Consider the following 25,750-nt stretch of genomic DNA (forward strand, 5'->3'; position numbering starts at 1 on the left):
CACATCTATAGGGATTCTAGAGCCAGTGATGACTGTGTTTAGCTAAATACATTATACATTACACAATAAATAAAGTTGAAAATATATACATAGTCAGCTGAAAATACTTTATTTGCTTTGCTCTATTTTTTTTTTTCAAATGTTATTTTGAGATGTAAATTTTTTCCTGTGTATGGTTTAGTTTATAAATACATAATTTCCAGTGTATTCTTCACATACCCAGTCTCTCTCTCTCTCTCTCTCTCTCTCTCACACACACACACACACACATACACACACATCCACACCAATACTGCACAAAATTCTTTTTAAAGTTTCATTCAGCAGGTAGAAGTCATTTTGGGAAGTGCACCATGGGATTTTTGACCTGTAGAAATAAATGTAGGATGTCATATATTTTTGGCATTAACAGAACTATCAGATTATGATATTATATAAAACTGAAGAGGTGCAGGATGGGGTGTGGCTAAGGGATCTATGGTTCTATATTTCTACTAAGGCATCACACTGGTAGTTTACCTCTGGGCAGGGTTAGGGCACAGAGCAGCATGAGCCAATCAGGTTAGCTTGTGAAGGCCTCGAAGTCTGACTCTGAAACAATAAGCACCAAAATTTAGACTATGTAAATATAAAACTATGTGTAACAATAGGTGAGAAGTTAGCATTGGACAGCACAGAGTCTGGTAGCGTTAAAAAATAAACTGTGACAATAGATAAGTTAGTCTTTATTTTCTTTAAAAAACATTAACAAAGGATTATATAACACTATCCCTTAAATACTTACTTCAGTGAGCAATAGCAGCTCAGTGGGGTGAATCAGCATTTTGACTCAAGTCAATTTTTGCACTATATTTAGACAGTTACCCCCAATACTTCTTTTAACAGCATTGCATAATCTTTAGCGACAGAATGGTCTTATCAGCAAAGAACAAATCATCATATCGTCATCATAATTTTAATCATTACCTATTAATAAACTCAACCCTCCTTTACTTTCTTTACTTAATTGGCACCTGTTTGACAGATCACAAGTAATGGAAACATAAAATGTATATAAAAATGTACTGTTAAGCAAAAAAGGTACAAAAATGTAAAGTTACATTCTGCTTAACAGCTTTAAATTTTCTTTTTGCCTTATTATGTATAAAAACAGTGCAGTAAAAGTGCACAAGAACAGTTAAATTAATAATTATTATTATTATATAATTGCATGTTGTAGTGTTTTTATTTACACTATCATAGCTGGTCAGAATAAATTAAGCTAAATAAAGATAAGTAAACATTCACTGCAGATAATTATACCCACAAAAACATTCAATCATTGATGTAAGTGTACTCGAATGTGCCTTCACAATACACGCAAGAAAACATTGACTTCAGATACTGACTGAGATCCATAGGAGTTTTGCTTATTTTTTCCCATTATTTTGGCAACAATTCCTATACCCCTATTGCCTGGCAAGTCTAGAATGATATCTGTATTTTATGTACAGAGATGTCACATCTTCATAAAGTATTGAAGGAAAGTGTATTCTGGATCCCTGGCAAATGGCAACAGCCAGGCAACCTATAATACATTATATCATATGGACATCAGTGCCTAAGATAAAACCAAAGTCAGTATTTCACAAAGAAATCATCCATATGGAATTCACTGAAAATACTTCAACTTAAATCTGTAGTTAATTGATCAGTTAGTTTATGTTATTTTCACAGTTAACTAGAAAATTTGGCACACATTTTGTAGAAAGCTACTGCTGAATTAGCAAACAATACAGCCACACTTGTTTTTCTTTCTCAGGCTGCTGTTTTCTGTGTTTTTCTGTGGTTTAACATTTTCCGCGGCACTGTCATGACTTGGTGACGTGACATTTGAAGTTGTATTTGATGAGCTGCCTGATGTTTGGGGAGACTCAGAAGGAAACCTCATGCTGTACACCTTTTTTTCAGTTTTAACATCCTTTTCAACTCCATCTATGGTCTCTGTGCTCTTAACCCTTTTATCCACTTTGATTTTAACCCCACCCCCAGCACCTGATAAAAAGTCGGTAACGTTTGCTCTCTGCTGTGCATCCAATTCAGACAGACTGTACGCCAGCGCCATTTGCAGGTCTTCGTCGTCCTCATCATGCTGACTCTCTCTTACAAGGTCGCTATAGTGGAAGTACGGAGCGGAGCTGAAGGAGCGGTTCGTAGTAGCAGAGGGGGGGCTGTTCCGGGACGTTTCAGAGAAGTTGGAGGGTTTTTGTTGGATCTGTGGATTATGTGGATGACCCTCTCTTTTGCTCAGCTCCAGGGCAAGAGCCATCTCATCCTCCACACCTGCAACAATATACATTTTATCAATAACTAGGCTATTTGTGCCACACCAGATTAAACTGACCTAAAAATCTAAAATACATATTTTTTCAATGTACTATTTGATTTTTAAAAAAAAATCTAAATACTGATTTTATTCCATGAGAATCGATAGTTTTGATACTTTTGATACCTCAGTCCAGACCATATCGCTTATCAAAGCCTGATCTCATCAGATCTCAGAAGCTAAGCAAGGCTGGGCCTGGTTAGTACTTGGATGGGAGACAGCTGCGAAAATCAAGTGCCACAGGGGGTGCCAGTGGCAAAAACTGTCATTGTGTCCTTAGGCAAGACACTTCAGCCACATTGCCTAGTAAGAAAGTGAATGTGAGTGTTGGCGGTGGTTGGAGGAGCCGATGGCACAGATTAGCAGACTCGTTTATGTCAGTCTGCCCCAGGGAAGCTGTGGTTACAGTAGTAGCTTATTACTACTGAGTGTGGACAGAATTAACAATGAACTGTAAAGCACTTTGGGTGTCTTGAAAGGTGCTATATAAATGCAGTGATTAATGAATGATTTAAGCAGTCATTATCATATCAATATTTTGGTACTGAACATCACTGTTGTGTAATGATCATCTTTACATACAAAAAGGATAGCAAATTACCATTTATGATAACTGACTTCAGAACTCCATCCTCCTCAATTTCCACTCTCTCCTGTCCATTTTCCTTGATCCTAAAAGCACAAAATTTTCAAACTATAACTTGTGTACATCATAACCTGATACATTTCATAAATAGGCATATTATTAAAACACACTTTTTTGTAGTTGTGCGTTTCCCATTTACAATACGAGTACTGGTAGAAACTGATTTAAAGTTGCCCATTCCTCCGCCCATGCTGCCCATGTCACTGAGACCACTCATAGAGAAAGATGTGAAGTCTGCTGTATCAGATTACAGAAAACATGACATTGGTATTTAGTAACAACTTCATACATGTATATATGAATACATTTATTGCAAATGTTGTATATTTTCTGTACCTCCTGCTGAAGGGAAGGAGAAGAACCTACTGGTGCCCATACGAGAAGACGAGCCAAATGAAGAGAAATCATCTAAAACAGAACCAAAGGAGCATAAATATTAATGAAAAATTATGCTTTTTTTGGCCAGTGTTTTAGAAATAGTCAACATCAATTTGAACTGAATGTATGACTCACCAAAAAAGTTAGCAAATGGGTCCTGGCCTCCAAAAAATTCCCTGAACACATCATCTGGATTTCGGAATGTGAAAGTGAAACCTGGGAAATCTGAGAAGTCTGCATTGGCCGACCCTGGGAAAATAAATGTTTGTTGGGGTCATCAAAACCAAAACTAATTTTGAACAGCTGTCTTATTTGAAACTGATTTATTTGTTTACCTGTGTGCCGTGTGTTGTCACTTCCATATCTGTCATAGGAATCACGTCTACTTTCTGTATAAGAAAATAGATATAATGTATAAGAGCAAATTACTTCAAAGACCAAAACATGTGGCTTTAGTTACTTACTGTCAGACAAAACTTCATAGGCTTCAGCAAGCTCTTTAAACTTTTTCTCTGCTTCTTCCTTGTTGTCTGGGTTTTTGTCAGGGTGCCATTTCAGAGCCAGTTTCCTGTAACTTTAATTAAACAGAAAGTAAGAAAGAAATTCAACATGGACCTTTTTTGAGATGAGTATTACACTTACGCCTTTTTAATGTCCTCCTGTGAGGCTGTTTTAGGCACTCCAAGGATTTTATAGTAGTCTACCATTTTACTAGGAAATTTCACCACCTGTAAGGAAAATAAATAATAAATAAAAATCAGGGTACAATTTATGTCAGTGTTCTATTCTAATTTGTTATTTTGTTAACCCACGTGTTTTAGCCAACAGAATAAATGAATGACTATCAGATTCTGTCTATCCCTATCCCTTAACTCTGTTTACACCAGGCCACTGTAGCCACAGTGCTAGTAGCTTTCATTCCAATCCCATTAGTGGGTTGCACAGTTTAAGCCGAGGGGACTTCCAACGTGGTCTAAAACAACTAAACTTATCTTTAAATGCCCCCCATGACGGTGACATGCGTTCACACGGGTATTATTACAACGTTATTTCTAGCATCCTGGTATTTGACAACTGCTAGGCTTAGTATTTCAAATAATATGTAATTTTTCAACAATCCCGAGCAGACACTAACGGTAAATCAAGCTACGATTATCAATGATCAACAATGATCAATGTAACAGAGTGGTATGTATGTCCCCAGACGTCCGCGATTCCCTAATATGGTTATGTTTAGCTTTAGCAGTTGTAGCTCTTTAAATATTCAATGTGCGGCAGTCGCAACTTGGACCTTACCGTTAAGTCTCTAGGCCAACTTTACCCCGTGTCCACCCTAATGTCCACGGAAATATCCACGGTAATGTCCAAGACAACACCTCGGACTGTCCCCAGGTCTGCGTGACCAGCCGGTACTGACTTTAGACACCCCTTCGAACCTGCTCTTAATATACCGTAATAACAACGCTCCGTTAGTCAGCTGTAGTAAACTCCACAGCCTCCACAGGCCAAACAAGTGTTTTGGTGTCACTCCCCCTTTGACCAACCACCGCGTGAGTAAGACGCACGACGTCACAGACCAGAGAAAAAAACCAGGAGCCTCTGGAAGTTACTAGAGTAAACGAGACCGCGGCCAGGTAGAGTCTCTTCCGGGCCACACAACCGCACCGGTGCGCGGTCATTCACCTCCACTTTACAGTATGTCATTGGATCTATAATAAAAACTTTTATTACAGTTTTATGTACCATGGTTCTATCCGCCTCCAGCCTGTAGTCCACTGATAGCCGTATCTGTGCAGACTGTTCTGGAAACCGCAGACACGTGACAACAAATGTGCATATTAGTTGTCTTTATTAATAATCAAGTACCAATATTTAACTTAATTTAGCCAAATTTGTGATTTTAATCAATATACTTGGCTAGTCTCAAACTAGCCAAGTTCGTATTATTTCCCTGAGGCTTAAAGGTGCACTGTGTAACTTTTCTGGTGGAGGGTCAGTCAAATGCTTTTCTGCATGGAGATGTTCTTTGTCTGGAATGTTTCAGTATGGTACAGTATGGTATTAAACCTTACTATCTTCATAGAGACAAAACCAGACCAAGTTGCAGACACTGGGGCAAACACGTTCATAGTCAGAATGCTTGTTTTTCTAGGTATTTTGAGATGATTAAATGTAAGGTAGATCTGTTTTATTTCATAAGGTGGAACATTCCCGGCAGAGCAGTGACATTGAATAAGTAGGCCTATTTTGCTGCCATCCAGTGGCCACACCAAGTTATTTATGTAGGCCATGGATTTATGGTCTAGGGCAGGCAGGTCCAAACTATGACCCGTGGGCCAAATGCAGCCCTCATACTAATTTTTCTTGGCCCTCAGTCTTCCAGGAGAATTGGCCCAAATTACCTTGCATCAATTAAAAATGTATCTTTTACTGCAAATTTTTTGAAAATCTGCCTTGATTGAGCTAATATTTAATATTTGTTGTATGGTTTTAAGGATCTTAGCATGAATAAAGACTGATGATTCATTCTAATGTGTTAAACATGCACATATTTCAATTATTCACTGTATGGAGCACCAGTCTATGGCCCTCAATCAGCCCTCTGCTTTATCTGTGTTTAGATATGTGGCTCTGGATGAAAAAAGTTTGGACACCCCTGGTCTAGGTCTACAATATTGGTATTTTGCTATAGACTTCTCAGTAGTAGGATCTGAAAAATACCTGAAAATGTCTGTGGTGTAATGTTTCTGTTATGAAATAGGTTAATCAAGATAAGACAAATCATTTCAAAAAAAACTTTTATTTTGAACACTTTCATATCACCATCACAGCTATGAGAATGAGGATGGGAATGTGTTTGTTTCTTGATAACTTTGGGAATGTGATGCCTAAGAACTTCAGTACTCCTCACCATCTTCGTCATCGTCTGCCAAGCTGTCTGTGCCCACTTCTTCATAATCCTTCTCCAGAGCAGCCATGTCCTCCCTGGCTTCAGAGAACTCGCCCTCCTCCATACCCTCTCCCACATACCAGTGCACAAAGGCTCTCTTGGCGTACATCAGGTCAAACTTGTGGTCCAGTCTGGCCCAGGCCTCAGCGATGGCTGTGGTGTTGCTCAGCATGCACACAGCTCTCTGCACTTTGGCCAGGTCTCCACCAGGGACCACTGTGGGAGGCTGATAGTTGATGCCCACCTTGAAACCAGTTGGACACCAGTCCACAAACTGGATGGTGCGCTTGGTTTTGATTGCAGCAATAGCAGAGTTGACGTCTTTGGGCACAACATCACCACGGTACAGGAGACAGCAGGCCATGTATTTACCATGACGAGGATCACACTTCACCATCTGATTGGCTGGCTCAAAGCAGGCATTTGTGATATCAGCCACGGAGAGCTGCTCATGATAGGCTTTTTCAGCAGAGATGACAGGGGCATAGGTGGCAAGAGGGAAGTGGATACGAGGGTAAGGCACCAAGTTGGTCTGAAACTCTGTCAGGTCAACATTCAGAGCTCCATCGAAGCGCAGAGAGGCTGTGATGGAGGACACAATCTGACCAATCAACCTGTTCAGGTTGGTGTAAGTTGGCCTCTCAATGTCCAGATTTCTACGGCAGATGTCGTAGATTGCCTCATTGTCCACCATAAAGGCACAGTCAGAGTGCTCCAGGGTTGTGTGGGTGGTCAGGATGGAGTTGTATGGCTCTACCACTGCAGTGGACACCTGAGGGGCTGGGTATACAGCAAATTCAAGCTTTGATTTCTTTCCATAGTCGACAGACAGCCTCTCCATGAGTAGAGAAGTGAAACCAGAGCCAGTTCCACCACCGAAAGAGTGGAATATGAGGAATCCCTGCAGACCTGTGCACTGGTCAGCCTGTAAAAAATTAAAACATGTTATCTTTTTGTCTCTTTTTTAAGATGAGACAGTCTGTAATGTTCATGCATCTTATGTTCACAAAAAGTACTTACCAGTTTGCGTGTCCTGTCCAAAACCACATCAATGATCTCTTTGCCGATGGTGTAGTGTCCACGGGCGTAGTTATTGGCTGCATCCTCTTTTCCTGTGATCAGCTGCTCAGGATGAAACAACTGCCTGTAGGTTCCTGTACGTACTTCATCTACAGAACAAAGAGTTTGTAATTAAAACTCTCTACAGTTTGTAATCATCACTAGATAGTTAGAAAATTTTTGTCTCTTTTTACCTATGACAGTGGGCTCCAGATCCACAAAGATGGCTCGTGGGACGTGTTTTCCTGCCCCAGTTTCACTGAAGAAGGTGTTGAAAGAGTCATCACCTCCTCCAATAGTTTTATCAGAGGGCATCTGACCATCAGGCTGGATCCCATGCTCCAGACAGTACAGCTCCCAACAGGCATTGCCCATCTGGGCTCCGGCTTGGCCGACGTGCATAGAGATACACTCGCGCTGTAAAAGAGAACATTCTGGGTCAAAAGGTAATCATCTTGTCTTCGTATAACTGTACAATAGAAGGGTTTATATTGAGTTTCTAGAAGAACAGAAACTGTCCTATAATAAAGTACAGTATGCATAATGCTTATACTGTAACATATTGTTGTCAAAAGGAAACTTATTGTTGTCAAAAGGAAACTTTTTTTTCCCACAAGTGTGGAACAGGAAGGCAGTGACAGAGAAAATGGAAACGCCACCCTCCCCACCCACTTTCCTCTCTGTAACCTCCTCCTCTCCCCTCCCCTCCCCTTGTGCATCCCTCCCCTTTCTGTCCTGTCCAGCTGCGTGGAGCTGTGCAACACTCATGACTGCCTTCCTCCTCCCTCTTCTACAAATCTCACAAATGAAAAACTCCCAACAGCTGCAAAATGGCTGCCGTCTAACTCAGACGGTGTGGCCCATGACCACTCCTCTTTTCTCTCTTATTTCAATCCATCCCCCACTGCCACGATGACCCAGTTTATTTCTTTTACTGTAAAGGTACAATCATCAAAAGTACAATTAAATGTCAGTACTGCACCATGAATGTTTTTCAGAATCTTAACAGGTTTACTCTGCACCCCAAAAGGCTCAAGGCCCACGTTATGAGGAGCCTGTCATGTGACCTACATTCTGTAAATAACTTTATTTCAGTGTTTTTTTCTTTCTCTGTTCCCTTTCAACATGTTCAGTACAATTAAGCAGTCAGACATTGGATAGATGATTGTTTTGTGTTAGTTTTAGTCACCCTAACACTCATCTAATGCCAAAAAGCAGACAAAATGCAACCATAAGAACAACAAGAAAAATGAAATCCTCTATATACCGTAACTGGCATTATTACTCACCATTTTGTTTGCTTGTCCTTTGACTGACGTTTAGGAATCAGACACAAGGCAGAAGTGCGGAGGAGAGGCAGGGCCAGAGCTTATATACACAAGGATGTGGAGGGGGCTGGCGGGAAACCGCAGTAAGCAGCTGCATAACTCATTGGCGGGAAAGCATAGCAGTTTGAAAAAGAAAGAGGGAAGTCCCTATAATGTTGTCTGACTTCGCTGTTATCCGCTTTGTCAGTTATGGCCTGAAGTCATTGTTTTACTTTCAACTATTAGAAAGGGACTGACAGGTTTCTCAACCTCTTTACTTACTTAGTTTTTTCTCATATAACAATATTGAATGCTTTAGATAACATATGTAATATACCAATCTATTTCACATGTCTATCTTAACAGGTGTAGTTTGTTTAAACTTATCTCACATATTATCAAATGGTAACAAAACAAATAATTAACAAAACTAATTATTGAAGTGCTTTATTTTTAGAGTTTACATAAATGCACTTGAAAATGATCACGATTTCTGGCATATGGATATATAGAGCACACATAAAGTAATGATTAACTCTCCCAGGAAAAAACACACAATTGCACAGACCTAACAAACCTTCATTTTACTTTCAGACTTTTTAAAAAGCCCATCCCAGACATATGAATAGTGGGTGAATGGGATCTCATTGTTGCAGTAAGCCACTGTATGCTGCTCTGCTCAAACAACATTGTCCAGTCTCTTAGTCATTTCTCTCCCTCTCACAAAGTCACAGCTGAATGGCACATAGAAACTGACATAGGAGCCCTTTCATAACTGGCATTCCACATGGGAGAGGATATAGTGTGGGGGAGGTGCGCAAAAGACAGGGGTAGGTCTAGAGTATCAGACACACACAGGCCACTGTATAGTCTAGTCTAGTGTGACACACCAAAATTCGCTTTTACTGTATGGCTTTTGTCTGAATGCTAAATCTATTATTCTCTGCATATTTTATAAGAAACATTCTAAAGTAGAATATGCTCTGTAAGCAGTAAAGTAAATATTGCCCTAGTCTCTATATGTGCGATGGGTTCAGAATAAGCACTTCCTTGTTAGAGAGTGCTTTTAAGCTATAATGGCAGGTATGATTATATATGAATTTTAATATGGTGTCAAAATTAATATTCTTCACCATCATCCTCTACTCCTATGTTGTCAGCTCCAACCTCTTCATAATCCTTCTCCAAAGCAGCCAAATCCTCCCTGGCCTCAGAGAACTCGCCCTCCTCCATACCCTCTCCCACATACCAGTGCACAAAGGCTCTCTTGGCGTACATCAGGTCAAACTTGTGGTCCAGTCTGGCCCAGGCCTCAGCGATGGCTGTGGTGTTGCTCAGCATGCACACAGCTCTCTGCACTTTGGCCAGGTCTCCACCAGGGACCACTGTGGGAGGCTGATAGTTGATGCCCACCTTGAAGCCAGTTGGACACCAGTCCACAAACTGGATGGAGCGCTTGGTTTTGATTGCAGCAATAGCAGAGTTGACGTCTTTGGGCACAACATCACCACGGTACAGGAGACAGCAGGCCATGTATTTACCATGACGAGGATCGCACTTCACCATCTGATTAGCTGGCTCGAAACAGGTATTAGTAATGTCAGCTACAGAGAGCTGCTCATGATAGGCTTTTTCAGCAGAGATGACAGGGGCATAGGTGGCAAGAGGGAAGTGGATACGAGGGTAAGGCACCAAGTTGGTCTGAAACTCTGTCAGGTCAACATTCAGAGCTCCATCGAAGCGCAGAGAGGCTGTGATGGAGGACACAATCTGACCAATCAACCTGTTCAGGTTGGTGTAAGTTGGCCTCTCAATGTCCAGGTTTCTACGGCAAATGTCGTAGATTGCCTCATTGTCCACCATAAAGGCACAGTCAGAGTGCTCCAGGGTTGTGTGGGTGGTCAGGATGGAGTTGTATGGCTCTACCACTGCAGTGGACACCTGAGGGGCTGGGTAAATAGCAAACTCTAGTTTGGACTTTTTACCGTAATCGACAGAGAGCCTCTCCATCAATAGAGAAGTGAAACCAGAGCCAGTTCCACCACCGAAAGAGTGGAAGATGAGGAACCCCTGCAGGCCTGTGCACTGGTCAGCCTGTCACAGAAACAGCACATCGAGTATGAAGTTGAAAGCACAAACTTACTCCTTTGCAAATAAAGCTCACAAATGCTTGTCTAACCAGTTTGCGTGTCCTGTCCAAAACCACATCAATGATCTCTTTGCCGATGGTGTAGTGTCCACGGGCGTAGTTATTGGCTGCATCCTCTTTTCCTGTGATCAGCTGCTCAGGATGAAACAACTGCCGGTAGGTTCCTGTACGTACTTCATCTACAGAACAAAGAGTTTGTAATTAAAACTGTACATCAGTAGATATTTTTGTCTCTTTTTACCTATGACAGTGGGCTCCAGATCCACAAAGATGGCTCGTGGGACGTGTTTTCCTGCCCCAGTTTCACTGAAGAAGGTGTTGAAGGAGTCATCACCTCCTCCAATAGTTTTATCAGAGGGCATCTGACCATCAGGCTGGATCCCATGCTCCAGACAGTACAGCTCCCAACAGGCATTACCAATTTGCGCCCCAGCTTGGCCAACATGAACAGAAATGCATTCACGCTGTGTATTTGAAAAGAAGGAAGAGTTTCAGAATTACTTTTGTACATTCCCAAGAGGAAATAAATTTTGTTACAGACAGCAAAGAATATACTTATCAAAAATACAAATTTAAATAAATTATAAAATATCAGCAATGCTAAGAATAAGTCATCTAAACTAAAGCCATTGTGAAAATAAAATAAACTTAGACAGAAACTTAATGCAATTATTTTAATTTGTAAGTTACATCTTGATTTAATTTTATTGTAAAAACTATTTAAATGCCTCACCATGGTTGCAGAGATTCTTCTCCAATGTTCAGGTATCGGTGAGAAGATGTAGTGCTGCAGTCAGCTGTTGCGCTGGCTTTAAATACCTGTCGCTTTGGGGTGGACAGTGATTTGATCTGAGTTGTAATCAGAGATCCCAGATGAGACCATGATAAGATCATCTGTTTGTCAAACATACGTACAAAGAAAAAGGAGGTCACCACCCTGCTTATTGTGTGGTCTTTTTTGTGCTCCTGTGTGCACCTTATATTTCAGGAAGCAAAAGCAGGTACAGTGGTTTGAAAAAATCTTAAAAAATGACATTATTCTTAAATAATAACTTGCACAGATACCAATTAACGTTTTGAGAAGGAAACAAACAGTAAATAAAAAAATCTCTTGAGTGCCCAGTTATTTGCACGTGTCAATGCACAGTCAAATAACATTTTTTGCTCACTTTACTTTTAACAGCAGCTTCTTAAGTCAAAAGTTTCAACTGTAAATGCAGTAGAGGCAATCACAAAGGTCTAGACCATTTATAAATAAAAATATGTTTTTATTATTATTATTATTATTATTATGGGCTAAATGCAATCTTTAAATCAGAAACATTTTCCCACACTCTTCTTGCTCTTTACATGAAATACAATATATATGGAGCTTGCTCCTCCTTCACGCCAAACCTCTCGGGAAGAATACAGAAACTGAATACATGTGAATCGCCTCATAAGGTATCAGCTGACTAACTAATGTAAACAGCTACTACAGTCTTCATAAACATTCAGAGCTACTTCATAAACAATATTAGAGAAACAAGAGGACATATTGTTACTGTTACTGTAGAGTATGCAAGACTGGGATACCATGTTAATCCCACATAATCATTAACATAATAAATTCAGTTTTGTTCACAGCTGGAGTGACTCAGGCCTCAAGGCTTTTGCTCAGATCCTTGACATTTAGAACATGTTGGACGGCTTTCAGAGCCAGCACTCATTCAAACAGTGACATGTTACTCCGTGTGTTCACCCTCTTTCTAAAGGATCCAGGTACATTTGATTCCAAACTGGATATTTTATTCAAAGTTAGATGTTGAAGAAAGCCCTTAAGATGAGAGTGATACTGCAACTTGTAACACTCCCAATTCACCCCCAGCATTCGGCACTTTTGAAAAATAACCCACATAAACTTAAAACTAAATAAATACATATTATAGTATTAGATATTTAAAGGAATTCACCAATATACAATTCTAACTAAACTAGTTGCTTGGGTGTATTGGGTTAGGAATTAATCCCCTTAATGTAGCTGATCTAGTCACAGTCAATGTTCAATCATAATTGATTTCAGTAAATAATAACTTAATAACTGGTCAAATGATCTGGTAGATTATGACTTGGTAACGATGACCTACTTAATGTTGAATTGGTCCCTCAGCAGCTAGTGCCGCAGATCACATGCTAATATTGATTAGCTGACTGTCTGAGGTCAGGCAGGAGAGTTATTGTCTTAATGTTGCAAGGTTGCACTGGAAAATAGGACAGTGCGGGTTATATGCATAAATCAAATGTATCAAAATTATAGAGACACACCCTTACTCATCGCTCAGTTTACTCTGCTGGACGTGAGACATTTGACACGTCATTTTAAAAACCATCTGACTTGGGATATAATGAAATTGCGACATCTAGCGTTTGTTAAGTAAAACTGACACGGTAACCTTATTTTGTTCCTCCCTCCTTCGGAATGCGATGTGGAGGGCGTTGACCCCGACCTAGTCCTTTTTCGTAAGGGATTTTCAAGATGTGCGTGCCGTTCCCCTGGGGTCTATCGCCATGCCACTAGAAATGGAGTACACATCTTGTTTGTTTGTCTAATAGCCAATTTAGTGACTGTGATGGCAAATTAAAAAAAAAAGACATACAGCAGTTGGAGTAAATGCCTAAGATTTAAATGTCATTACATATTAAAATCTACTACAACCTCATTAACGCAAGTACACTCGTGGCACCGTGTTTTCCCAAATCTGTTGCAGGCCCCTGAGGCGCGTCACTCCTGGATGGGAGGGGCCTTACTGACTGAAATGTGACAGCTCCGCGCCCACCTGGCAATGCTTTCTTACTCACTCGGACCACATTGACGGCTGCCGAGAGAGGTGCAGAAAACTCCCTTCAACTTCTATTTTCGAGTAAAGGACACTCATTTAAGAAGTCACTATGGTGAGTGTTATGATCTCCTATATGAGAAATAGGTCAAAATATAATGAAAATATTTTGGTCTTATTAATACAGCAAATTTCTTCCATTCTAAAATATCCAAATGTCTTCTTAGTTTGTTATAAAGCTATTTGTGGTGTATGATAAGGTATCACAGTGTTGCCTCTTTTATCAGCACCCCTTGTGTCAAAAATAGAGCTTTTATCATATGACTGACTGACAGTAAAGCTGGGCTGATCATCTGGCCTGACTTAAAACAGCAGGTGTTATAGTAACCCACATGTTAAATAAGATTGGCATAACTACTTTATTTCTTTTGTGATTCTTAATAATGTATCGTTGTGTATTTTAGACTATACTATTTTATACAGTCCAGGTGTTTTGATAATTAACAAACTTGAAATGTCAGTAAGTCTGTGGGGTGTGTACCTGATTAATGAGGGTGTGTTTTAGTATGCGACCAGACAAGTATTTTAACAAGTCCGGAATGTCTTTCCCTCCAGATTCAAACTGCAGCTACACATTTGCAATAAACCATTTCAAATTAACACGCACCTGCTTAGACTTTCAATAAAGGTATTTTAGGATTGTTTTTTTGTGATTACACTATGCTTTGTAAAAGATTATAAGAACCAGGCCTACGTTAAGTCTTAGCCCAGTGTTTGCACAGTGTAATCTAAACATAGGTCTGTTGGCATTATCTCTTGTATCAAAGTACAAACACAACATTTTAAACTCCAGCCACCAACTAGGCCTATAGTGGCTTGGTTACTTACTCAAAACTAGCCATTTATATTGTTTGTATAAACAGCCATCATTTTAAATCAAAACAATAAACAGGACAAGTTAGTAAACTGAAGTTTATGTGTGATTTATAGCTGCTGGTGGACTGTGTTCAGCCAGAGCCACTCAGTTATATAAACATACCAATAGATCAGTTTATATTTATCTGAGATGTGCCATCCATCTACCATATTTTTTTGCAAAATAAAACCAGTGGAAAGTCCAAATGGCAGCAGCCACCATTTTGAGGAGTGCCAGTCAGTGTTTACTGAAAGCCTGCTCTGTTAGGTGTCAGGTTAGTATGTGTTGCCTAAAATAGCTGCAGCAGAGATCTTTTAACCTGCAAATTATGAGCAGCCCAGAGAGTCAGCCTAACCTTTATGCCTCAGGTCTTTTGATAGAGGACTAGTTTTGTTGTCAGTTTACCATGTACCTGTATTTGAATGCTTTCACATTTTTCAAAGACACAAGACGTTTTTAATAATAAAATCAAATTGCCTTGCTTCAGTGGTTGACCATAAGTCCTGTTTCAGTCACATGAAATCTCTTCACAGCTGCAAGAAGCCTGTTGAGCTTGCTCTTTCACCTTTAGCCTCCTTTCTCTGTATACTGCCATTCATGTCAAAGCTTTCTTGGCAACTAATTATATTCATAAAGAATTATTATTATTATTATTATTAGTAGTAGTAGTAGTAGTAGTATATTCATGTTTAAACTTTGCCATACTCAGACTTTAATTCCTTTGTTCCAGCGTGAATGCATCTCTGTGCACGTGGGCCAGGCTGGTGTCCAGATGGGGAACACCTGTTGGGAGCTCTACTGTCTGGAACATGGAATCCAGCCGGACGGTCAGATGCCCTCCCGCAAACCTGTGGGAGGCCACGACGACTCCTTCACCACCTTCTTCAGTGAGACTGGGGCGGGGAAGTACGTTCCTAGAGCCATCTTTGTGGACCTGGAACCCACTGTCATTGGTATGCATCTATGTTTCTGCTTTTTATCAGCATAAAAGAATTATTACTGAACAGTGTGTCCCCTCTTCAGATGAGGTACGAACGGGCACATACCGGCAGTTGTTTCATCCTGAGCAGCTGATCTCCGGAAAAGAGGATGCTGCCAATAACTACGCCCGTGGACACTACACCATTGGAAAGGAAATCATTGACTCTGTGCTGGACAGAATCAGAAAACTGGTAAGATTTAAATGAGCAATATCAAGTTCAGTAAGCTGTAATGAAAAGATTATAATGACTTTCTATTTTTTGTAGGCTGATCAGTGCACTGGTCTGCAGGGATTTTTGGTTTTCCACTCTTTTGGTGGTGGAACTGGCTCTGGTTTCACATCTCTATTGATGGAGAGGCTGTCTGTTGACTTTGGTAAAAAGTCCAAACTAGAGTTTGCAATTTACCCAGCTCCTCAGGTGTCCACTGCAGTGGTAGAGCCGTACAACTCCATCTTGACCACCCACACAACCCTGGAGCACTCTGACTGTGCCTTTATGGTGGATAATGAGGCCATTTATGACATCTGCCGAAGGAACCTGGACATTGAGCGTCCCTCTTACACTAATCTCAACCGCCTCATCAGTCAGATTGTGTCCTCCATCACAGCCTCTCTGCGCTTCGATGGAGCCCTGAATGTTGACCTGACAGAGTTTCAGACCAACTTGGTGCCTTACCCTCGTATCCACTTCCCTCTTGCCACCTATGCCCCTGTCATCTCTGCTGAAAAAGCCTATCATGAGCAGCTCTCTGTGGCTGAAATCACAAATGCCTGCTTTGAGCCAGCCAATCAGATGGTGAAGTGTGATCCTCGTCATGGTAAATACATGGCCTGCTGTCTCCTGTACCGTGGTGATGTTGTGCCTAAAGATGTCAATGTGGCAATTGCTGCAATCAAAACCAAGCGCTCCATCCAGTTTGTAGATTGGTGTCCAACTGGTTTCAAGGTGGGCATCAACTATCAGCCTCCCACAGTGGTCCCTGGTGGAGACCTGGCCAAAGTGCAGAGAGCTGTGTGCATGCTGAGCAACACCACAGCCATCGCTGAGGCCTGGGCCAGACTGGACCACAAGTTTGACCTGATGTACGCCAAGAGAGCCTTTGTGCACTGGTATGTGGGAGAGGGTATGGAGGAGGGCGAGTTCTCTGAAGCCAGGGAGGACATGGCTGCTCTGGAGAAGGATTATGAAGAGGTGGGCATTGACTCATTTGAAGAAGATGAGGAGGGAGAAGAATACTAGTGGATTTTTACAATTTGCTGTCAATACAAAATCATGACTGCAATAAAGGATTTATTTTTTTTACAAAGCTAATTTGGTTCAACATCTTCAAATGCAGTATTTAAAAGTTTGTTTTTTCACATACAAATGTAAAGCATAAATTATCTTTATTTTGTATGCTTATTATAATAAAATTTTATTTCATGCTGTGTTCTAATTGACCTTCAGATATGCTCTTGAGCACCTACTTTGGCATTTTATGTTTTTCAACTTAAAATAATGGTTAGCTAGACCCACACATGATTTACTGCCCGCAATACTGAGATCTCACATCTACTGGCTACCAAGAGAATTACCATGGGGAGAAAAAAATCACTTGCTAATAAGGAACATGCCCTAACATTTGATTTGATAATAGATACGAGAGGGAACAGCTGTGGACCTAGAGCACAAGATGCCACTTAGAGTTAAACTTTAAACTACCCAGCTGCATCTATCTATCTATCCATCTATTTATCTAGTATGTATCTATCTATGTCTCTAGTATGGGTTACACAATAAATTAATAATACATTTGAGTTTATTTGTAATTAACAGCCACAACAAAAAGTCAATTTCAACATATCATCATTAGGCCTGAGCGCCTCCTAATGGCCGTTTGCAGGACACAGCGTTTGCAGGGCACGGCGTAGGCACGCGAGGACCAATCATCGCTGCTTGCAGCTATATTTATTATTATCAGTAGTAGTAGTAGTATTTATATATAGTATTTTATATATATATATACATATATGTATAAATTTTATTTATTTTTTTTAAAGCTTAATTTATACAAACGTCTCATTGGAAGCATCTGTGCCTGTGCATTATAATTTTGCCCTACATACGTGCGCCATCTAGTGGATTTTATATTATATAGTACGACCCTAGAATAATAAGAAACAATAATAATACGTACATAGTACCTACAAAGACATCATGCATTCGTTTTATTCTAAGTAAAAAAAAACAAACCAAAACCTGCTTTAACATCTGCATGAGCAGATGTTAAACGGATGTTAAGCCTTGTTGCTCAGCAACTGCAAGGACGCTTTTCCTTTTTCCGGAAGTGCGTGGCTGGAGAAACATGGCCGAAGCAGCGGCATTTGTACAGAGTTCTGTCATTTATTCAGTCCACTGTTTTAGCTTTTTTCATTTATTTATTTGCTTAGCCTTTTCAGCGTTTCAAACAGCAGATAGTGATAATGTTTTCAGTGCAAGCCACAGGGCTACTGCATCAGTGGCTGCTGCCAGAGATTTTAGGTAAGCCACAGCACGAAAAGGTAGCAATGTTTGCTAAAGGAGTAACGCTAAGGAATTTATTCGTCCTATCGTTACATAATGTATTGTAATATTGCGTTAACATTTTTTATTTGTTCAGTAACACATATTTTTTCTTATTTCAATAGCCAGTTAATTAAATAGAAGCATACAGTGATGAACGATGGGGGCGTAGCCTATGGTGTTGTGTTAACCACTGTGGTTTTAGCAGAAATTGTGGGCAAAACTGTACAGACAGACACATCCCACGCTTGTTTCACCCGTTGTCTTCATGTGGCAGGTACCTGTTGTATGATGTGAACCCTCCTGAGGGGTTCAATCTGCGAAGAGATGTCTACATCCGAATGGCATCTTTAGTAAAAACTTTAAGAAAAAATGGGGATGACTGGGTGCTGGTTCTTCCTCCATGGGGTCGCCTCTACCATTGGCAGAGTCCAAACATCCATCAGATCCGCATCCCATGGGGAGAGTTCTTCAGTCTTACAAGTCTGCAAGCCAATGTCCCTGTCATTGAATATGAAGAATTTATTTCTGGTCAGCTTGTGAATAGTAGCATTTTATAGTAGGCTAATGTCAATAAAAGGCATAAGTTAAGCATTTCTGTGCAGAGAATGGTGGCCCTTTCATTGACCAAGTACTTATTCTTCAAAACTATGCTGAAGGCTGGACTGATGGCAAATGGGAAGAAAAGGTTGATGAGCGTCCATGTATCGAAAAACTGATGTACAGCAAAGATAAACAGGGCTTCTACAGGTATGGCAACCCTTCATTATAAATGTATTATATATATATGTAAATGAATTATGTAGTGTGTGTGTGTGTGTGTGTGTGTGTGTGTGTGTGTGTACTATATATATATAATATATAGTACACACACACACATATATACACATCTCAAACGCACCCATTGTGGACCAAAGGTTTCAGAGAGAAGATGATGGATGAGCAGCAAAATGTCTAAAACTTTTGTAGAGTTGACAGAATTAAATTTTTCTCTTGCTGAGGGATGGTACGGTCATGCACAAACTGGTCATGTGCATATTAGGAATTTATTTTGTTCTCGGCATGTTAAGATTTACTGCCAAAGAAAACAAATGACTCAGTTTGGGTGTGTTTAAAATATTGTATTGAAAATTAAATGCTAAAATATTTATCTCCTGCATAGATTTCTTAAATTGTGTATTGGTAAAATGGTCGAACTAAGTCAAATAAAAGTAAAGTAAAGTAATGTTGTTGTTTTGTTATTATTTTTCTAAGGGGGTGGTTTTGGGGATATGAAGAGACAAGAGCGCGTCATGTAACTTGCTTATCAGCTCAGGGACATGCTTCAATTATGGCTCCAATTCTTCAGAAAAATATAACTGCAACGTAAGTAATTCTGTTTATTAAACAAATATATGTATGTGGTAATGTAGATAAGTAACATGTTAAATGTTTGAAATTTGAGTCAACTTATTCAACACAAATAACCCCTAAATAATTTTATCTCCTAGGTCAGTGATGCTTGATCGTGCTGAGACACTGCTTCATGATCATTATGCAGGAAAGGATTATTGGGATGTAAGTTTCAGATTTTTACTGTGCCGTAAACAGATATTTTATCATAAAACAAACATACATTTATAGACTCGAAGAAGCATGGTTTTTGCCAAGCATTTGCGTCTCATTGGAGATGAATTCAGAAAGAAGTATCTGAATTCAACAGATGAAATGGACCATACTATTTACAATGAGGACTGGACACGTATGAAGGTTTGATTTTTTTTATTTTTATTTTTTGTATATTCTGCTATTGTCAATTTCTCCTGTTCCTTCTTTAAAGTCATATATATTTTGACAAGGCTAAGTTGGGCACAGCCAAAGGTGGCCCATATCTGGCTGTACATCTACGAAGGAAGGACTTTATCTGGGGTCACAGAGAGGATGTTCCGAGCCTTAAAGGAGCAGTGAAAAAGATACACAGCCTGATGAAGAAACACAAACTTAGCCAAGTTTTTATTGCAACTGATGCAGATGAAGAAGGTAAATTTATGTTATGAGTGAAATGCACGTCTTAAGGAGTAATTTTAGGATAAATGTTATTACTGTCATCTGACATCTTTCTTATATCTGTCTGTTATGTTAGTTGAATTTGAGCCTAATGCTTGTTTTGGTTTGTTATGAATAGAAAGCAAGGAGCTCAAAAGACTCTTACCAGAAGTGGTGAGATTTGAACCATCTGCAGAAGATTTGGATCTTCTCAAAGATGGTGGAGTGGCCATTATTGATCAGTGGATTTGTGCTCATGCAAGGCATGTAGATTGTACATATTATTTTCCAAAATATTTATGTAAAATAATATAACATGTGAATGCATTATATTCTTCATCTTCAAAGGCATTGCCTGACATTGTCTGACCATGCTGAAGGCACAATGACTTGAAAAACTAGTTAGGAAGGTGCATGCCTCATCTCACACATTCTTTTGTATTTGCTTCTTCTATAGGTTCTTTATAGGAACTTCCGTGTCCACCTTTTCATTCAGAATCCATGAGGAAAGGGAAATCCTTGGTTTTGACCCAAAGATGACGTACAATCGTTTCTGTGGAGACAAAGAGAAAGACTGTGAACAGCCAACACACTGGAAAATAGTTTACTAATATGACAGCAACAAGTCGGATCTCACAAGTGCCAAAAGACAGTGTTACAAAAACATTCATTTTACAGTGCTCATCTTACTTAAAATATCTGTATTATGTACAATATTTTTGTGGTTCAAAGTGAGTTAGTAATTTAGTCTTTACTCACCATTGTTGTCATGAAAAAGCCTGTGTACAATGCCTTTTTTATAAGTGTTATTATAGATGTATATGTATTAGTAGTTACCACTAAGTCAGTGTCATTTTTTATTTGTTTAAAATTAATTCAAATTGTTTGGTTACAGTAGCTCACTTGCTACCTGTTGTTTAAATAATAGCACAAAGCATGTTGAATGGATTATGTGGGGAACAGAGCTGAAAAAAAAAAGCAAGGTTACAGGGAAAAACAGAAGTGTATTATTTACATGCTTTCAAGAGAATGAATAGCAAATCATTTGTGCCATAATCATTGAAATGGTATAGTTTTTGTCTTCTATATTATTTATTTTACTGTTCATGTGACAGTTTAGACTATTTTCACTAATTATAACACTATGTAACATAATATTGTACTACAGTAATACTGTAGACAAGGGGCATAATTCATCTAATTTAAATAAAAACATGACAATGATGTTTACACCACAGGAAAAATTGGTTGCTTAATTTGTCTCTATTTCAGATGGATTTATTTGTGTGAGGACAACTCACTGTTACTGCCTGTAGGCTCATTGTTTTTGTTTGCAACTTGAGTAATGTAAAACTCAGTAATTAAAGCGACTATTCTGCCAAACAACCCTAATAATTTGAAATATTAAATATGAAAAAATAGTCTTGAGTTTTACATTGGTGAAAACTTACTTGTTTTTAATTTACTTATTCTCACATTTTATTCCACTTGTATACTCAAGGTGTATTCTGGCAGACAATTGAATACTCCTATTGCCGACTTTAGTTTCAGTCATCTGACTTATTGTGATAGGGCATCTGGTGTAAACATTTGCTAAGCCACAGATTGGTTCATTGCAGCAACTTTGACACAAAAGGGTGGAACTGAAAGATAAAACCATGTCACCTCTGGCCTCAGTGCCCAACCTTAGTGCCTATTGTTATTTCTTAGAATGTAAAATGCCCAGTCATCACTTATAATGTATTATGTCAATGAAGTATGCCAAAAGGTCATGTCTAATATGAGGTAAAAATAGCACCGTAATAACTGTATCTTAATTAATGATAATTTATTTCTTTTGCATTCTTGCCTGCATGCAGTAGCCATAGTGTTTTCCCAGGCTGGGTGTGATTCCCAGAAGACACCAACCCTCCTCCCCTCCCCCCACACACACTCCGAATGTGACTTTTCCCCATGGAAATATCTTCAATAACAACTCACAAGCAAGTGTAACATGATGCTCCATGAAGCTTTTCTTAGAGGTCAGTTATGTAAAGCATTGATAGGTTAGTGTGTTCGACATAGAAATTCACTTCACCATGAATCCCCTTCTAGTAGACTCGTCAAAGTCAAATATTCATTTTAAACAAAATTACAGAATTACTTAAGATAACGACTGAATTGAAGCTCTGCATAAGGCTCCCAATGTAAGTCTATGGATATTTCGCGCACACACCAAGGTTACTCATAGTAGCCTTACTATACTAACAGGCTTATACCTAATACTATCAATTATAATAGGCCTATGTATCGTTTTTAATTTAACATAACTACAACGCATATTGGAAGCGTCAACAATGATCACCCTTGACAGTGCGCGTACTATGAGCCCGCAGTCTTTCCCCTCATAATGAAATTTTTTCCTGTGTTGGTTTGGTTTTATATTGTGCTGAACGGTCCTGTTTGCAAATCTGTTTAATACCTCGGTTTGGATAGACCTGTGTGTTTTTGTTCTCTCTGAAGTCACCATTAGTTAGGCTAACTATAGGCTGCCTATAGTCAAGCATCTCCTTTTTTTTTTTTTTTTTTGTTGGGGACAGGCACGAGTTGCGTTAAGTACACGCCCTTTCCTCGTTCAGATTTGTCCTCTCCCGCACAGGTGGACGCACAGTGAGCGCTGAAGTAACATTGGTTCAACACTCCCGCTGTTATTAGAACAACAGGAGTAATTTTAGAATTTCTTTCTTTTTTTTTTTTCACGGTTTTGGACTTGGTTTTTGTGCGACTTAATGGGGAGCGCATCTAGCTGACAGCCTGGCGCGATGTCTTTTCTCAAGAGACTATACGCGCTAATATTTTATCAGATCAATTAAGGGCAAGTTACTCGAGGTAAGTTGTGCTATTTAACGTATAGGCTATTATTGTGTAAGAAGTAATGATTTGATCAGATTACACATCTTTGCTTTTAATCAAAGATGTGTAATTGTTCAACCAATAGTCTACCGTTTTTAAGGTAACCCTCCCCCGTCTCCAATCATTCCAGCTCCTACCTCCCTCTTGCTATAGGCCCAGAGGCACAAGTTGAATTTCCTTGTAGGCTACATATGTGTGCCTAAATATGTGTCTTTATAAAGATCATTAGACCTACGTCTTTTATGTTTTGTCAATTATTGCAGCCTTCATTTGTGATGGCTTTCTTCCGTCAACTTCAACTGCTTCTCTGGAAGAATGGGCTGGGCATCATCAGAAGACCCGTAAGTGACACAAACATGTTTAATTAAATATTGTCTGTATAATTCAATTTGTAGGCTCCAAGTGTTGCAGGTTAATTAACACATATGAAGTCAAGTGTCTAGCTTTTGTCCAAGGTCGTGGTTCCCCAAGAATAGAAGTCGACCCAGAAGAAATTTTATTAATGTCTAACAACATTTTATGTGTCTTTGAAATATTGACAAAAGTTTATAGATTTCCTTAAGAGGTCCCAACTAGACACCAAATGGAAACAAAGCCATGCATTATTGTGGGAAACAAAGACCAAACAAAAAATAAAGCCAGGAAATATTAACAATTTTATATATTTTTTTTAGTTCTATAATTCTATAACATTGCATTATGCTGTCTGTGCTAAATAATGTGCCCACACTGAATACTGTGATCAGAAACTTTGTATATAAAGTTATGAAATGCCTTGAGGACTCATAAAATAAAATAATATTTATTTTATAATGTCTGAAAGGAGTTCAGGTGTCAGGTACACCTCAGAAGTGCTTACATGAGAATAGTATTATATTTTCTTGTTGTTTGTCTGTTTGTAGAAGTCTGAAATAAAACTGAATTGAAGTACATGCATTTTTTCTTACAGGTCTGGTCTGTCACTCTCATTTTTTGGCCCATTATCATCTTCATTATCATTGCTGTCACTCGCTACCAGTTTCCACCAGTCCTGAGGCAAACATGTATGTATTAGTCAATGCACTGCCATTCTGTTCTTTCTTATAAAAATATTGACATAACTGCTGTGTTACCAAAAACCCCTTTATAAATGATCTTGGATACATTACATACATGTAAAAGTTAATGTAAATGGTCAACAGCCTCCCCTTACCTACACACTCTGCAACAACAATCTTTTCATATTGGTATAATATTGACCTTACACACACATAGGCTTTTGTTCTCCATCATAAAGAATGGAGAGGCTCACATACTCAAGAACATTCCAGTTTCACAATCAGAAAACAAGTAAAGTTCAGATTAAAACTGCAAAACTGTTTAACTGTTTAATTGAATACGTATCTTGTTTTATTGTCATTTTAGGATTACTGTTCTAGAGTAATCACACTTTTTAAAAGTACCCTTTGTTTCTTAGATTTCATTTTAACTGTTCTTTTCAGGCTACCCATTCTTCTAAAATATACAGATTTAGGAGTAATATAATATCCCCAGTTTGCTAGATTACATACACTGTTCTGTAGAAAAAGACACCTATATTCACTTACGGTTATTCAGACTAAGTGCTGCCTTTTCCATTGTGGCTTTTGTCCATGTTTGAAACCCAGAGCTCACAGACCCCACCCCTTATACAGAGGATTTTAACAGCAGCTGATAAGTACAGTACAAATTTTTTTTTAAAATTTACATTTAGAATAATATGAATGTACCTATACTAGCTATACTGTGCAAATTGTTGACATTGTTTAATTGCTCTTTTCACTAGTCTTTTTTGACTGGTCTTCTAAATATATCCTAAATTAAAACAAAACAAAACAAACAAAAAAACTAAACAAAACAGAAAAAGTAATTCACTTCATTATTGGTTTTTCACGCAATACCCTTCCAGACTCAGCCTCCTCCATTTATCCAGACACAAAACATGTACTTGCTTTATGTGTATGGTTATGGCTGAAGTATATAATGGATAGTTTTTGTTAAGCAGCTCACTCATTCACCAAATAATTATATTTATTAAGATGTTGTGATGCTCTAAATCTCAACTCTCTCATTGAATCTTGTACATTGTTTGTGCAGGTTATGTGGGACCTCGAAACCTGCCCAGCACCGGGTTCTTCCCTTTCCTGGAAACCCTTATGTGCAACAGCGACAGCGACTGCCACAACACATCCCGACTGTCTTACTCACAACCTCAGAGGACAAAAAGGTAGTGTCAAGAAATCACATGGTAATCAATGTGTAATCAATCAGGACAGTGCACTACAGTGCAGTACAGTGGAAATATTAACTACTTCCTTGAGAAATCTTCCTCTGCTTCCCTGTTGAATCACTACTTTGTAATTTGGTATATTTTATGAAGATTTTTTTTCTGTATTTCAGATCAACTCAACAATCAAAGGAAACTCCATTGGCCAAACTTCTCCAAGGCCAAGAATTAATACAATTTGCCAGTTTGGAAAACACTGATCAGGATCCAACTTTGTTGTTAAACTCTTTGTACAACATTTTTGGTATGTGATTATACAGTTTATTTGTTTCACACTTTTTATTTATTTATTTTTGTAATAATTCTTATTATGTGTATTGTATGTGTATTTGTATGTGTATTTCTTCTTATATAGGTTCCTCTTCAGGACAGTCACTTAACCATTCCAATGAAACCATGACAGGAGAGCAGGTGAGCA

At 38.9% G+C, this 25,750-nt stretch overlaps 5 protein-coding genes across 8 annotated transcripts in view; 3 read left to right on the plus strand and 2 right to left on the minus strand.

Annotated features, from left to right (window-relative positions):
- Positions 1-93: 93 nt before the first annotated feature.
- On the minus strand, positions 94-4,934 carry dnajb2 (DnaJ heat shock protein family (Hsp40) member B2). Of its 3 annotated transcripts, XM_055148456.1 has the most exons (11): positions 4,686-4,929; positions 4,032-4,117; positions 3,854-3,963; positions 3,725-3,778; positions 3,525-3,638; positions 3,348-3,419; positions 3,122-3,248; positions 2,967-3,037; positions 2,035-2,322; positions 520-591; positions 94-367 (listed from the first exon to the last, which is right to left on the minus strand). In XM_055148456.1, the coding sequence occupies exons 2-10, from the start codon at positions 4,094-4,096 to the stop codon at positions 563-565; spliced, it is 930 nt and encodes a 309-aa protein (XP_055004431.1). In that variant the 5' UTR covers positions 4,097-4,117; positions 4,686-4,929; the 3' UTR covers positions 94-367; positions 520-562. The 3 variants fall into 3 exon arrangements, with proteins under 3 accessions (XP_055004431.1, XP_055004427.1, XP_055004423.1); XM_055148452.1 differs by lacking the exons at positions 94-367; positions 520-591 and having other exon boundaries at positions 708-2,322; positions 3,122-3,245; positions 4,686-4,934; XM_055148448.1 differs by lacking the exons at positions 94-367; positions 520-591 and having other exon boundaries at positions 708-2,322; positions 4,686-4,930.
- Positions 4,935-6,178: 1,244 nt separating this feature from the next.
- LOC110156161 (tubulin alpha chain) lies at positions 6,179-11,623 on the minus strand. 2 transcript variants are annotated; one of them, XM_055148430.1, is made up of 4 exons: positions 8,688-8,819; positions 7,593-7,815; positions 7,360-7,508; positions 6,179-7,264 (listed from the first exon to the last, which is right to left on the minus strand). In XM_055148430.1, the coding sequence occupies exons 1-4, from the start codon at positions 8,688-8,690 to the stop codon at positions 6,287-6,289; spliced, it is 1,353 nt and encodes a 450-aa protein (XP_055004405.1). In that variant the 5' UTR covers positions 8,691-8,819; the 3' UTR covers positions 6,179-6,286. The 2 variants fall into 2 exon arrangements, with proteins under 2 accessions (XP_055004405.1, XP_020776013.1); XM_020920354.2 differs by lacking the exons at positions 6,179-7,264; positions 7,360-7,508; positions 7,593-7,815; positions 8,688-8,819 and adding exons at positions 9,810-10,799; positions 10,885-11,033; positions 11,096-11,318; positions 11,588-11,623.
- Positions 11,624-13,663: 2,040 nt separating this feature from the next.
- On the plus strand, positions 13,664-17,004 carry LOC110156162 (tubulin alpha chain-like). The gene is made up of 4 exons (XM_020920355.2): positions 13,664-13,785; positions 15,317-15,539; positions 15,610-15,758; positions 15,834-17,004. The coding sequence occupies exons 1-4, from the start codon at positions 13,783-13,785 to the stop codon at positions 16,806-16,808; spliced, it is 1,350 nt and encodes a 449-aa protein (XP_020776014.2). The 5' UTR covers positions 13,664-13,782; the 3' UTR covers positions 16,809-17,004.
- A 909-nt stretch (positions 17,005-17,913) lies between these two features.
- pofut2 (protein O-fucosyltransferase 2) lies at positions 17,914-21,508 on the plus strand. The gene is made up of 9 exons (XM_055150604.1): positions 17,914-18,089; positions 18,388-18,641; positions 18,716-18,860; positions 19,365-19,475; positions 19,601-19,667; positions 19,734-19,859; positions 19,949-20,129; positions 20,275-20,398; positions 20,593-21,508. The coding sequence occupies exons 1-9, from the start codon at positions 17,914-17,916 to the stop codon at positions 20,744-20,746; spliced, it is 1,338 nt and encodes a 445-aa protein (XP_055006579.1). The 3' UTR covers positions 20,747-21,508.
- Positions 21,509-22,784: 1,276 nt separating this feature from the next.
- abca12 (ATP-binding cassette, sub-family A (ABC1), member 12) overlaps positions 22,785-25,750 on the plus strand; it is a 51,738-nt gene continuing 48,772 nt past the window's right edge. Inside the window, exons 1-6 of the mRNA XM_020920346.2 lie at positions 22,785-23,003; positions 23,291-23,368; positions 23,977-24,070; positions 25,143-25,272; positions 25,446-25,576; positions 25,688-25,743. Of these exons, the coding sequence (XP_020776005.2) occupies positions 23,303-23,368; positions 23,977-24,070; positions 25,143-25,272; positions 25,446-25,576; positions 25,688-25,743 (477 nt within the window). The 5' untranslated portion in view covers positions 22,785-23,003; positions 23,291-23,302. The remainder of the gene's footprint in view (positions 23,004-23,290; positions 23,369-23,976; positions 24,071-25,142; positions 25,273-25,445; positions 25,577-25,687; positions 25,744-25,750) is intronic.

This window comes from Boleophthalmus pectinirostris, unplaced genomic scaffold, assembly GCF_026225935.1.
Source record: "Boleophthalmus pectinirostris isolate CB_2022bp ecotype Guang Dong unplaced genomic scaffold, ASM2622593v1 HiC_scaffold_1, whole genome shotgun sequence".
NCBI lineage: Eukaryota > Metazoa > Chordata > Actinopteri > Gobiiformes > Gobiidae > Boleophthalmus > Boleophthalmus pectinirostris.